Below are 15090 nucleotides of genomic sequence, written 5' to 3' on the forward strand. Positions count from 1 at the left end.
CTGCCATTCAGTTCCCACAATAGTTAACTCCCAGGCTTTCAGACAGATGGCTTGCCAACTACTGAGTGATGCCATTTGAAGCACAGATTCAGATGAAGGGCTCTTTCCTTGGTGTGCCTCAGTCATTTTGAGCACGCTTATTTTTGAGGGAGTCATGAGCGATTATTTGCTCTCCCTCTTACCAAAGACAAATGGTTGGAAAAGGTAACCTTCAGCTTCTTCAAGGAAGTTCTTCAACAGCTTCAGGGAAACCTGAACAGACCGTGGATGTATCTGAAAGGAGAAGATTCTTTCCATTCTCATCTCTGAATGTTTTCATGTGGGAATGACTGTAGTAAGTCCAGAACTTTTTGTTCTTCATTTTGCTCTCCAGAAAGAAATAGTGTACTGATACAGATATATGAATCAAACACGTTATCGAGTCTTTTCATATTGTATTTTTTTTTTCCATTTCTTTTAACTCTTGAAGAAGATAGATTCTCCTCTCCTTTTCTCCTATGAAATTTTACCACACTTCCAGTAGCACAGTGTTTCAGCACCTTCCCTCTATAGCTTTTTCAGAACACTGCTTTTGGAACTTCTGCCACTCATTCCAGTCACTGCACTTACCTGCTTCATTCACGCTCACTTGTCTTCCACATTTCCAGCTATGTTGTTTGTTCCTTCCGACTGAGTCTCAGACGGTGGCACAGTCAACATACAGGTGAGATCATCATTACCATTTTTGTGCAGGTTTAAATGCCAGCAAGCCCTGAGGCTTCCCAGGTTGTTTACTAATGCTCTTTTTTAGACTGTGGTGTCCTGTCTGAAGAAGCTGTTGTGAACATGGGAAACCCAGGACTCATGAGGGAAAATGTATGATTGGAGTCAGGGGCTCTGTTTCAATAATGGTTACAAGACTTATCCCCAGTAAAACTTCTTTCCCTTGCATTTGATGTTCTTGACTGCTTTGAGGATGTAGGTAAATTCCCATTACGGCATGTTAACAGCCAGGGCAGCCTATATAGATAAACCGAGGCACATGGGCAAGCTTATTCCAGTAGTTAGTCCTTGGAACAGCAGTAAATCAGAAAGGGCTCTGAGTTTACGTTATCACTGAGGCAGGTAGGAAGTTAACAGGGAAGGGAGCATGACACACTCCTACACACCAATGAAAATCAACAGAAACCAGTGGTACTTACTGTCTCTTGTGGGATGAAAGGAGACCTTCAAATGGAGAACTTGTTCCAAAGCAACAGTTCTAACCATTAGAACAATAGCAGGGAACCTGAACAACTGCTTCTTGCGATGGGTTGGGTTTGTAATGTTTGCGGGGTATTTGCAGTTCTGTTAAATGGTTCACCATGGTTAAATTATGTTATACTGGAGTTGGACTCGATGATCCTTGTGGGTTCACTCCAACTCAGGATATTCTATGATTCTATGAGTGTATGCTGTGATAAATGACACTTAAAGTTGGACAAATATGAGACCGTCTCAAAACTAAGTCATTTTCCATTCCCGAGATTTTATAGTTTGAGAACTATCTAACTATAGTCTTGGAACTATCTAGTGCTCTAGTAAGAACCACCAATCCTGTATGTGACTGCTGCATTATGGGACTTTGCAATGTGACAGAGAGGTTGCATGTTCAGGAGCTCTTCAAGTGCATCTCTGTGATTGTGGTTTAGCATCCGTAAACTGAACCCCACAGAGAGGGAAGCTCAGTGTTTTTGCTAGCATGATGGGCTTAGCAGTCTTTAATACTTGCTTAGAATATTTCCAGTGGGGTTTCAGCTAGCATTAGTATATCGGAGACAGGTTTCCTTTGCTAAGGCTTTCAGGTCTGACCAGAAAACCAGGGTCCACGAAGTAGAAAGAAGGGGAGGGAAAGAACACACAATATTCACAGTATATTTTTATACATATTTACAGAAGGAAGAGCTGTGCTATCCAAACTTGAGCTTTCCCCATGGATGAGTCAAACTTAACGTTTCATCCCAGCGAAGGCACAGAGAACATCTCAATGCACAGAAACATTTCTACACAGGAAAGAGTCTGGGAGATATTGACCCCACTTTGGGTAATTATGATCATCTCCTTCCTGGGTTTTTGTGAAAATGGAATTGTCCTCTGGTGCCTCTGCTTCCAGATCAAAAGAAATCCATTCACTGCGTACATCACACACCTGTCCATTGCTGACATCTCCTTACTGTTTTGTATATTTATTCTGTCGATTGAGTACATTGCTGGCTTTGGATTCGCGTATGGCTTTTACTACTATATAACCACCACACTGTCTATTGTCTTTCTTCTTGGATATAATACTGGTCTCTATCTCCTGACAGCCATCAGTATTGAGAGGTGTCTGTCTATTGTTTACCCCATCTGGTACCGCTGCCACCGGTCACGGCACCAATCAGCAATTGTATGCACAATTCTATGGACTCTGTCTTTTCTGATGACGGTAGCCGAATACTTAACATGCAAAGATGATTCAACAAGGGAACAATTCGACAACGCCAACCACTGTCAAGCAATGCTCATCTTCATATGGATCCTGACTTTCCTGATCTTCATTCCTCTAATGATTCTGTCCAGCCTGATCTTGGTCATCAGGATTCATCGTAACTCCCTGAGACCTCATTCATCAAAGCTCTACATCATCATTGTGGCCACCGTTGTCGTCTTCCTCATCTTTGCCATGCCCATGAGGCTGTTGTACCTTCTGAACTATCACCACTGGTCATCTCTGCTCAGCCAGCAGAACCACGTCACCATTGTTCTCTCCACCGTCAACAGCAGCATCAACCCTCTTGTTTACTTCTTTGTAGGAAGCAGCAAGAAAAAGAGGTTCAAGGAGAGTCTCAAAGTGGTTCTTAGCAGAGCACTTGCTGATGGATTGCGGCCAAGAAGCCAAGAAGTTGGCATGAGCTTGGATATAGCAGAAACAATTTTCTAAGGCTTAGAGGGGAAAATTCAGGGGTAAATAATTGGACTTGTAAGGTTTAATAAACTAATGCAAAACAAAAGGTATTTTTCTTCCATAGAATGTAAAAAAAAAAAAACAGTAGAAAAATGGTACTGTTATCTTTGGTGGTTGAGTAATGGAAAAACAAGGACTACAATAAAGATAACTTTTATTTGTATTTTCTTAATTATTCAAACGCATGCTACATCCTGATATGATTATGTCAGTCAAGGATACCACAGTGGAAAAGAGACAGGCCAACAGAGAATATAAAAGAAGGACACAGAAATACGTTATAAATAGTGTGACATTTATACAAGCTCTGAGCACCCATAAATGCTATTGAAGTCATCAGGGCCTGCGTGTATTCGCATTTTTAAAAGTCAAACCCACTAAACACGGGATTCACATTACACACTGGGATTTATTACAGCTGTTTCCAGCTTGTACAAGTTCACAAAAGAGCTGCTCCCCAGGGAGAGCAGAAGAAGAAACTTACATATGGTCCCCATATATACCCACAAGCATACAGTGTAGCTTTTTTTGGTATAGCAGAATGTGCAGGTATATACTGAATGATCAAGTTCCTCTTTGGATAAGGGGCTACTTCAGAATCCATCTTCAAAGCATATATTGCATAATTTCCAGAGACATCAGCATTCTTGGGCAGTTCAGTACCTGACACATGGGAGTAGCTGACAACCTATAGATGACAACCAGAAAAGTGCCTCTAGCAATGCATGACTGAGGTTATACCTCAGCAACACTGTTTCACCTGACTGCGTTTTTCTGTATAGTAGGTACCAGGGCTGGTATGCTATGGAATTTAATTCTTACAGGCATCTGACAAACTACAGCCAACCTGCAGAAAGCAGAGGAAGACAACAGCAAGGAAAGGATGGGGCTACATCATGTTCATCACACAGACATGGAAGAATTGGGATCTAGACAGCTAGGGAACTGTGGCACTTCCGAAGAGATGTCTAAGAGATGCATTTGCTTCTAGCCCCTAAGGGGCTCCAAATTCAGCAGGAACTGAGAGCCTCCTGCCACAGGCAGAGGCACATCTTCAGCTGCCCGCCAAGTTTCCATTGGCTCACTTAATAGCTGACTGGGGAAAGAAAAATACAACCTACCCTTACTCTGTTGAAAGATTGCCAGCCCTGGAATAAGGGAGATGGTAGGTTAAGACCTAGCATTGTATGGGAATTAACATAGAGAACAGATCTCAGATGGATTAATATTTTTTCTACGCATGTTCTCCTCTTTCCTTACGTTAAAGCGTTGCACTGTGTCATTGCAGAAGGACTCAGGAAAATAAAAAGGTTCTCTGTTATCTTCCCAATTCCCTCACTCCATCAAAACCCTCCCCCTTGACAGCCATTCTGCTGGTCCAAGTTTTACTTGTTAAGACTTTAGTCCCATGCTTGCTGTCTCTTGATTTAGACAGCAGATGACCACAGTCTGCTTCTCTCTCTGGTTACTGATTTACTGAACTGCTGCAATAGCAAATCAGCTGAGCACATGCTGCTGGTGAGAGCAGGATATGGCAAGCAGGGCTGTAAACACCCTGAGGAGCAACAGGAATAAGTGTGTGTGATGTCTACATACATGTAGCATGTGTATGCATGTACCAGCTGGGTACATGAGGCCTCCTGGGGAATCTGTCAATGTGGATAAATGGTGTAACTAGAATACTAGGGTAGATGTAGCTAAGAATAAACCTTGGCTCTCTCTAAAGCTGTTCCCTATCCTTACATCAGTACTTATACAATAATCAGAGAACCAGAGAGAGGAGCAAAGTTGCAGTAACCCCCCATGCAACTTAGGTCTCTCAAAGTGATACCAGTGATGCATAATTCACTGTGCTTAAACATACCCATTTATTGTGACAGCTCCGTGTGCAGTATCGCTATGCAAGCAGATAGTTCAGTAGATCTGAAAGGACAATAATATACAACAAGGTGACAGTACACAACAGGGCAATTTGGGTGCTCACAAGTTGCACGTGGTGCCTTAGGGTGTTTTACTTATTACTCCGTTTCTCCTGTCTGCCTGCCCAGGCCCTCAAACACTGCAGAATTTGGACAACCGTCCACAGATCATATTGCGGAGCAGACAAAATTAACAATTATTACGAGAGGAACATCCAGAAGAATGAATAAGAGTGAACAGCCAGCAGTTGAAAGAATGATTGATGTTCCCCAGCTCTCAGATAGAAATATCTTAGGGATGTTCTTTCTTCTTTATTGTGGTGACTGATGACTTGTCTGTGCAGACAGGCCGCAGTACAAGGAGAACTGATAAGCACGTTATCCCACCATTACATAATCAACAAGGAAAAGGTGACATTCCATTTGTTGCACAACTAGAAAGTAATTCTCCATCAGCTTGACTTTTTGAAAATGATTTGCATCTGTGCAAGAGGGTGAAAAACCCCCATGTTGGCCAGGCAGTGCAAATAATCACTTTGCACTGATGCAGAATAGGAAAAAATGTCCCAGGGGTGAAGCTGTACTCATAGAGTCTAGATATGCGTGTTCCGTTTTAATGCATTCCTAGCTTCTAATCTTTCTGTTCCTCCTGTTCCTACCTGTAAAGTGAGGTTTATACAATTTTATTTGTGCTTTCACATTTAAACTGAAAACATTTCAGAAGAGGAGCTATCTCTTGGTTCTCTCTTGTAATGTTTATGACTCCCATATTGTTGGGAAGTCAATGGAGTCCATACAAGCTTTTGGTATTTCCAGCATTCTGTTTTGCAGTTTAATTAAACACTTCCTGAAAAAATATCCTCTTTCTGGTTGTTTTGAGCAGCCACTTCCTAGATCTTTTAATGTCCATAGTTCTTGCACTGGAAAAATCCATGAGCAATTTACTCCAACCAGCCTTCCCGTGTTACTTGTGATTTAGCAGATTTTTGCCGTGCTTACCAACGGCTACTTCTTTAAAAACAAAAAAACAAAAAAAACCACCTCATTTTTATGATGCTCCATATTTAAAATTGCCAGTTTTGTTATCTTTGTAAGTATCTAAAGTAGCAACCATGCAGCAGTGTTTTGATAATGGCATTTTGAACCAGGTCCTATATGCTATTTAGTCAAGTCATCAAAACAATGACATTTAAGACGTTTTTCTCCTTCAGGGATCCTGAGCTATCCGCTTTGTGGAACTGTTGCCAACTGTCTTGGCTCCACTCTCAGATGAGTGTTAGACCCTTATCAGAGGTGCAGACCCAGTCTTGTGCTGTGAGCCGGTGCTCTGCCTGCACAGCCTCTTTGATTTCCCTCAGCACTGCGGCTGAGCAATACGTGATGGAGAAAAGATGAACAATGCTCCTTTCTTATCCTAACAGGAATTTTAGACTATAGACTTGAAACATATGTGTTAATTTGTTACAATTTTTATCCCAAACTCTTCAATTTGCTATAATTATTCCACCACTAACTCTGAGTACTTACCTTTCCTCTGTGATTCGTACTATGGGAGTTTCCTCAGGGCTAGGAGAAATACATTTTTACTTGGATGCTATTGTTCTAACACTACCAAGCAAGAAATCATCCTCAGCAAATTTTATTTCATAATCTCATTTATTTTATTAAGACAAAATGAGTTTTGAGTTTACTGAAATCCTTAGTTTGAGTGCGCACAGTTCTCACTGCTATCAGCAAGAGTTGTGTGTTGAACGCACAAAGTGCTACAAGAGGATAAATAACCTGATGAGGAGATCCCATGCATTCCAAGCTGAAGTGCAGTTGTTTCTGAATTTAATTCCTTCGAGGCAACTTTCTTTCTATAAAAATAAGCTAATAGTAACCTTCTCCTGAGCAGGACAGAGCAGGTCTTCTTGGGCAGATCAGCTGTAAGTGATAAGCTGCAATGAAGAGACAGCGTGGAAATGAAGAATAGCGTGCAATACATAAGGACTGAATCTCTCCTTGAGCAACAGTAGAAAACAAATAAGTGTGCTGATTTATATATATGACTGTATGCTTATACACTGAAGCAGGCACAGAAGGCAAAACAAAGCAAAGCAGGATGAGGCAAGGCAAGATGACGATGATATTATCTTTAAAAAATCATAATAATGCATCAAGTGTAGGACGGTCTAACTTTTGAATATGGTAGTTTGCAACTTTAAGAATGCTGCCACACTAAATTGGAACAAACCACTTCCCAACAGGGAGTAAACAATGCTGAGGATGCTGTCTTCACTCATGTCAGCAGAAGGCATGATCTGGAATTCACTGGAATGAGGAAGCAAAGAACAAATCCAGGGTTTCACTGACTTCAGAAGTGATGTGCTATGAAATAACCTGATGGCACAGTGCCTTGTTGCTGCTGTAATGTCTATCACAAGGAATTGGCTTCCTCAAGGAACTGGAAAGAATATAGCAAAGGGAACACTGAAATATAGATGATGGTAATAAAGTGCACTCCTGCTACCTGAAATTGGATTCAGTAGGTTGTGTTGCTGCGCTAGAGCTCAGGAAACTTTACTCACTTTCCACTTGTGTCATTGACTTACAGTGTGACCTTACGGAAGTCATATATAAATCACATCACCTTAGCTTGCCAACCTGCATGTGCCCTTTAATAAAACCTGCTTTGAAACTGGTTAAAAGATGTGCACACCCTCTTTTTCTCTTACTTTTACATCAACCTCTTTCTTCTCAGAATCAGTGGGTCATTGCTTTCATCACCGCACCTGGAGAGGTCACAGTTTGACCCTTTCACCCAACAGACAGCTAGCTGTATTGCCACAAAGTGGCAGCGGGTCAAGAAGAGAGAGAAGTGATCTACTCTAGAGTAGAGACTATTTTAATGTAGGTGTTTCCTGACAATTGTATATTGCGGCAAATAAATGTTCATTAAATATGGTAATAGATTGTTGAGATAAATAATAAATCTATAAAAATATGCATAGAAGCAAGTATCTTTATGTATGAAGTGTCTATAAAGAGATGAAAAGCTTTAAAAAAAGATATGCAGAAGATGGGTTGAACACCCTGAAGTTGCTGCTTTATCTCAGAAGAAAAAAGGTACCTTTTTTTTTACATCTGAGGATGTTTTATGTTCCATGAAGTCTTTGGTGTATCTGGATATTTTGTTACTTTTTATTTTTGGCTGGAACAACAGCATATGCTTGATAGATGTAACTAATCTTCTTGTATTGTTTTTAGGAAAAAAAAAGATCTCAAGTGAAGACTGCCAAATGAACACAAACCGTAAGCTCACTAAATACATTCAATTACACACCACAGCAAAGGGAAATGATTTTTGTGAAAGCAAGTACCTACAGACAGCAACTTCTGTTTTGTCTTTTTTTTTCCCCTGTACTTGGTTGGAAACAGACCTGTGCTGTAGCCAGGGGACAGGCTAAGCCAGTCAGACCAGCATCTGAGCAATGAACAATGTCTCTACTGCTAATTTTGCCATGGCTGAGGTCCTCTATAAACACAGCCCTGCCAACTACATTCTTTATTATGAGCTCTCTTTTGGTTCATTTATCCATTAGCACGTATCTTTCTGAGCACAACACTGGCCTGTGTTTCTTAGCAGCCTGAAGTATTCAGAAATGTTTATCTCTACTTTTCCCAGTCTGAATGTGACACTACTTCTCAAAGGACCATTCAGTCCTGCAGGTGTGCCCTAGTTAAATCACTGCAGCAGAAAACTGAAAGCCTAAAGCACTGTGCCCTTAAGTTTGTGGGTAGTTACAGCAAAACATGCACTGCGCATCTCTCAGCTTTCTATCCACCCTCAGTTTCCCACTGTGTTCTCCACTCAGGATTCCCCCAGTTCGATGCTTAGCATAAGACTGTACAAATCTGCAGAGGTCAGATGCACCCCAGCCCATTGACTCAGACAGACTGCAGCTGTTAACTATCCTCATCTTGGCCACACTCTTGAGATTGAGTTTTCCCGTGGCATTACGATAACAAAACACCCCCAAAAAGATTTAACAAGCTTTCCATGCTGCTATTCTTTGTCAAACACAGCGTTTGTTTCCTCATTCCTTACTTTTTGTGGAGCAAGAAGAAGATGCAGAGAATCCCTCTGAGTAGTCTTACTGAAGGCTTCAAAAGACTAGCAGCAGAAAGCATGTTTCATAACACATGCTGTAAAGCTCAAGTGCAAATCAAAGCAATGTGAAAATATACAGAGAAAACTACTTTCTCTTTTGTGTGGCACAAACCATCTATGCTATTCTGGAAGAGAACATACACAGTATATCCTAATCTTACTTTATTTCAGCTACTGAGGAAATTATTGGAAATATCAACATTTAGCACCGCTAAATTTTCCACATACAGTTTTTTATTCAGTTCAGTAGAAGTGACCATTAAGATTTCCTTCCCCATAACCACATCTTTTGCTCTCATGTCAGTAAGTGAGAAAAGGGCAAAAAACCATCAAACACTTGTTGCCATTCCATCTGGAGGTGATGCGTATTTCTTAGCTAAGAAATTACACATGTTCTGGTCCCTGTTACTCTTGGATCAGGTCCGGACTTAAGAAAAAAAGGTAAGGGAAATCCAGATTAATTGCACTGACTTAGGTGGAGATATTACAGATACAGACCTGTGCACTCAGTTTGGATGTGTCTTTCTTGTCTTGCAATCTACATGTATAATCTATTATAACCTAAAGCGAATCTTTAATTGAATCATTTATACAGTGTCGTCATTTGACATTAATCATATAATGGCTTAACTGTGTCTTCATATATACATTGCTATTGGCATTTACATTTTTCTACTCTGTTTACTGCAGCAACTTGTGCATATAAGACATATTGGGAAATGTGCTACTGACGATTAAAAAAATGGATTGGTACTTTTCTTCTAAATGAGTTCAGATGTAAACTTCTCTCTTATTCTTCCCCTTCAGATATTTTACAGTACTGAACATTTAACACAAATAAAATGCTCATCTACAAGACATCTGTCATCGGCATGGGCATATTTATGAACGTGGCTATGAAAACAGAAGTGTATATATAGAACTAATGTATAAATATAACTTAGCAAGACAGGGTGATAGAAGAATCAACTGAACAAATTATACAACATATTTTAGTCCTCTACAAATAGCACGTTATGCAAGACATGTCTTGCATAGCTTCTCTCCCCCGGGACAAACATGAAAAAACAAAATGTAGGTTGCGTTTTGATGCTAAAAGAAAATCAATTAGGTTATTTCTCTGATGCATATAAAGTCTGTGAATTCTTAGGTGTTATGATGGAGATGGCATTTTCATTTTAGTCTCCTTCTATTACAAGTGAAAAAAGTCACAACACACAGAGCCAGAAAAAAATGAAGCAAAACAGAAATTTATCAGCTATTTTGTAACAACCAAGATGGAACGTGTGACAACTTATTGTAATATAGTCCTAACGAATTAGGCGGCATAACTACTGAATTAGAAAAATGAAAGTTGCTTGTTAACTCCGCTGCTGTCTCAGGATAGAAGTATGAAACTAGGGGGTAGTATGTCTTCCAGATATAACAAGTTTCATTTATTTACTTCAGCTCAGATACCTGTAAGTTTTTATCATGACATAGTCTTCTACTAGCTTACATCACTCATAGCAGATGAACCACAAAAGGTTTTGGGCAGTTCAGAAGTAATTCGTAGGCACTGTAGTAGTTGGTGTAAGAGGTTACTTTTTTCCCATTATCACATCCTTCTGTGTGGAGCTGCAGCTTACACTGAGATAACTGTATTAGGGATGAGGCCCCACATGCAGGAAGGAGAGACACCTCATACCCATACTTGAAAAGTGAAGGGAAAAATCATGTAACAGGAGAACACAACATGATAAATTGTCATATACGAAACGAGTTGGCGATATATTTGGAGTACATGGTTAATAACAACAGAGAACAGCCTCATGGATTGTAAAGTAAATCAGGAGCAGGATAGAGGATAATAATTCAGAAACAGCAAACATTTTGGGGGCATTTTTCATGTCCATGCCTCACAAATGGAGGCTGTTTGCTACCACACCACACTTAGATTTGACATGATGTGCTCTGAGAACAGAACGAGTTCAGCAAGAGCAGGTTAGTGTTGCAAGCCTGTCCAGTACCAGCATAGCTCACAGAACAAAAAGATGCTGGTTAGCTCAGAAATGACTGCCAGGAGAACACAGAGACGAGAGCCTGTGGGAGAAAAACAGACCAAAGTGTGAAGAAACCCACCAATGTCAAAGTGCCCTGGAGCTAAAACACAAGACTGGGTAATAATGTTTAAAACATGGAACAGTCTTTCACACTACATTTATTGCCTTGGTAAGGCACTTCAAGGTTAAATCATTCACCTTAAATGTCTGGTAGGTGTTTCAGATGGAAGAGGATTAGCAAAGAGATGGTCTCATAACACAAAGATTTGTGAGAGTAGAATTTCATTGAGTACCAGTGAAAGTAGGTGGTAATTCAGATCCTTTATCATAATAAAATATGGAGTTCTGGCCCAAGCACAAACAGGCAAGAACCACGTTCATTGAAAGCTAGATGAAAGAAGTGAAAAGAGAGAGATGAATATAGAGAAGCTGCTGCATGGACTTGAGCAGGCAGTGACTCAAGAATGTCCTTGACGAGAGCTATCTTCTAAGACACAGCACAAAGCAGAGCCCTTTTCAGAGCATATGCTGAGTACGCAGTGTAAGAACTCGCCCAGCAAAACAGAGATTTTGAAAGTAGTCAGTATGTTTATGTCTGATATCCCTTCACAGCTTCATTGAACAAAATCAGCTAGATTAGGAAATGCCTAAACCTATGTCTGCAAAACAAGGTCATCAAACACTGTTTTGTCTCAACAGTGTACTTTAAATTGCTCCAAAGTAGGTAAACTTGTCATAAGAACTTGAGAGGTAACTCTCATCTAATACTTGCATTAGGAAAGTGCTAGAGAAAAAGAAACAGTTAAGAGTAGAAGTGGAACAGAAAAGAAAGAAGATTGAGTAGAAAGAATTAAGAGAGATGGTGAAAGACGGAGAGAGCAGCAAAAAAAGAACAGGGAGAAATAAGAAACAATGACAGTGGGTATGAGGGCTTCAGATGTAGAAAGCAAGAAAAAAGGAATGAATAGAGAATAATGCAGGTGCTGCTATGCTTTCTGGAGAACAGCACAGTTCCACAGAAGGGCCTTATGAAGACTTTTCACTTAGTATAAAAATAATTATTTTATTATACAGACAGCTGGAAATAAACTGCCCAAATCTCACTGGAGAGAGAACTCCCCAAAATCAAATATAAACACAACTTTGGATTCCCAAATAGTTTTTGTTCCTATATAATGAGAAGAAAGAGATCAGATACAAAAGGAACTGAGACAGCAAGAGCAGAGACAAGCTTCCTCTAAGACAGCCTGTACTTCACATGCAGTGCTGGACACGTGAAGCAAGAGAGTCAAAAAGAACATGAAATGCCTCCGATATTTGACACCAAGCAAGATGCAAGAGAGAATCCTAGAGGACCTGTTAATTCATCTCATACCCTGCCTACTGAAAGCCATGTACAACCAGGAAGCTTCAACAGATCCTTGGGATACAGTGCAGCATAACTATCAGCTATTACACTGAGCATCTCCAAAGGAAAAGGTAAGATTATGAGATTACATTCCAGAATATTTTAACACTGTCTCACAGTACTGGATTAACTGAGAAATTGATATCGCTTAACATGGGCGGTAAATATTTAAATTATTTATAAAAGATACTCTGAATGAAGCATTCTTGCCTTTCTGTATTTGCAGAACATACTTTGAGACATATAAAAGACTGACACAGGATCTGAAAATGTTTATGTATTCCTTTAGCTTTGAGCATGAGAGAAATCCCATGGACCGCTGGACTCCCCAGATTATAAATGTTGAAGATTGCAATCTTAGAATCTGCATGCCGGATTTCTCATCTCTGCACAATCTTTTACTTTTAAAATTTATTTTAAAGATATCCGTTCCCACATCTTATATTTCAGTATTTATGCAGCTCCATAGCTATCCTTGTCGCGCTGCAACTTTGATTCATTGCTAGGTTGGTGAATGCATATTGCATTAGTACTGCAAATCAGAGCAATAATTCTATTCTGCTGTTTTTCCTTTCTAGTTAGGATGATGAATGTTTACATGATGAAGGTTTAGACTGGACATAAGAAGGAACTTTTTCTCTCAGAGAGTGGCCAGGCACTGGAATGGCTGCCCAGGCAGGTGGTGGAGTCACCATCCCTGGCAGTGTTCAAGAGGTGTCTGGCTAGGGAGCTAGGAGATATGGTTTAGGGGTTTTCTGTAGGTATGGTAAAGGGAGGACGGTTGGACTAGATGATCTTATAGGTCCTTTCCAACCTTGTGATTCTATGATTCTATGAAGGCATATCTACTATTATTATCATTGTTGTTTTGTTGTTTTTTTTTCCCCAACTGGGATCTTTTTTTCTGCCTTTTCAATGTCTTTCCTCCCTGCTCAGTACCTTTTCACACTTTGTATGCAACGGCACTGCTCAGGCTGCAGAGTCTTGTGCAAACACAGTGGCCTATGCGTACAAAGCAGCATGCAGAATGAAGAATGTAAGTTACTTGTAACCTTCTTCATTTTATCACTAAACAACTTCAGATTAGCTCTTGTTTGATAACTGAAATGAACTGTTTATTCGTTGCTAGGCCCTCATACTGCAGATCTTTATACATATTCCTACTGCTATCGAGGTGAGCAGTCACATTCACAGAATCACTGTCTTCAGCAGATTCATACTTGCATTTACACACACATAAAGATCACTTCAGGAATAAAGTTCTACTTGCAGAAACTTAGCTAATCTGACCAGAAGACCCACCACGTCTGCTTGCTCTGCTGTCTGCAGTGAGCTTCCTGATTAATACATCTTTAACTCAGGAAACTGACAGAATTTACTGTGTTTAGCGGGTGATGTTGGTATAGACAGCATCAGACTTTATGGAATTCACTGAAGACTAAAACAAAACATCAGGAGTTGGCTACAGTCTTTCCCAGTGATACAAAACCGCTAAGGCTAACAGCATTTAGACAGTCCTTTTCATCATGTTTTTCATAGATTCTGAGCAAAGTTACTGATTACAGCTTCATGTCACAGCTCTTTCCGGCATAAAGCTGGAAGGTCTTCCCTTCCTCTTGTCATCAGTTGCGGACATTGCTGTTGGGTTAGGCTGTGTTCATTGTAAACTCTACCGACACCGTCCTCCCCCTCTAGCTCATTTGCTGTATTGGGAGGTACTGTTGTTGAACCCACAGAAACCTGTGCTGGTGCTGCTCTGCAGCAAGCTGACTCAGGCTGTGACAGAGCCTCGAGTAAACAGAGCAGCTAAAAAGTCATGCCTGTTTCCAGCCAGACAAGCACCTTGAGCCAGCTGGTGCTCTGTAACAGCGCTAAGTGCTGCTGGAAAGGAGGGAAGCGGAATGGGTAACTTAAGAGTAAAGAGGGGGAAAACATCAGGGCGGCCTGGAATGGAACTGAACTGCTGCAGAAGCAGACCTCTACTGCTGCCTTATTCCTTTGGATGCCAGGGGATGGGACAAGTAGAAGCCATGTCAGTAACAGGCCTTCTGCACTTCTTTGTACCAGTGACAGCACCAGCAAACAGAATTCATTCACACTGGTCAGACAGCCGCCTCTCTTTCAGAAGTGTGCTTTTTTCTTCCTTCTCTCCACGCTCAGAGCTGCTTCTCCTCAGCCTTATGCAAGCGGCCCCTCTGGGCCCCACCGCAGCCGGGGCTCGTTGCCACAGTGCCAGCTCTCCTGGCCTAGCAATACTCCTATCACCGCATGGCTGCCACGGATCCCTCCGTCCTAATCCCTGGGGACGTATAATTCTGTGCTTTTTCTCGAATCCTCGCAGCACGTTCTGAGAACGACACTGAAACCCCCCTCTATCTTCCCCACACTCAGCTTCCTGCCCCACTCAGCAACGCGCTCTTAGCAGCGCAGTTCGCAGCCAGGGCTCCCTTATCTCTCCCCTTCCCCCCCACGACCGTTAAGCGCAGCCACAGCCGGGCGGGCACTGAGCGGGGCGGAGGAGAAGCGAGACGCCCCGCCCGCCGCCTGGGGGAGGGGTGCGTCACGTGATCGCCGTGCCTGCACATGACGGCGGTCACATGACC

General features: G+C 41.2%; 1 protein-coding gene across 1 annotated transcript; it reads left to right on the plus strand.

The window, feature by feature from the left end:
* The first annotated feature begins 1951 nt into the window (after positions 1-1951).
* Positions 1952-2941, plus strand: MAS1 (MAS1 proto-oncogene, G protein-coupled receptor). The gene has a single exon (XM_072333576.1). It carries the CDS (start codon positions 1952-1954, stop codon positions 2939-2941), a length of 990 nt encoding a protein of 329 aa, XP_072189677.1.
* The last annotated feature ends 12149 nt before the right edge of the window (positions 2942-15090 follow it).

Source organism: Excalfactoria chinensis, chromosome 3 (assembly GCF_039878825.1).
Source record: "Excalfactoria chinensis isolate bCotChi1 chromosome 3, bCotChi1.hap2, whole genome shotgun sequence".
NCBI classification, from domain to species: Eukaryota; Metazoa; Chordata; class Aves; order Galliformes; family Phasianidae; genus Excalfactoria; species Excalfactoria chinensis.

Coding starts and splice junctions, on each gene's coding strand:
- MAS1 (XM_072333576.1), top strand. CDS start 1,952: ATGGATGAGTCAAACTTAACGTTTCATCCCAGCGAAGGCACAGAGAAC.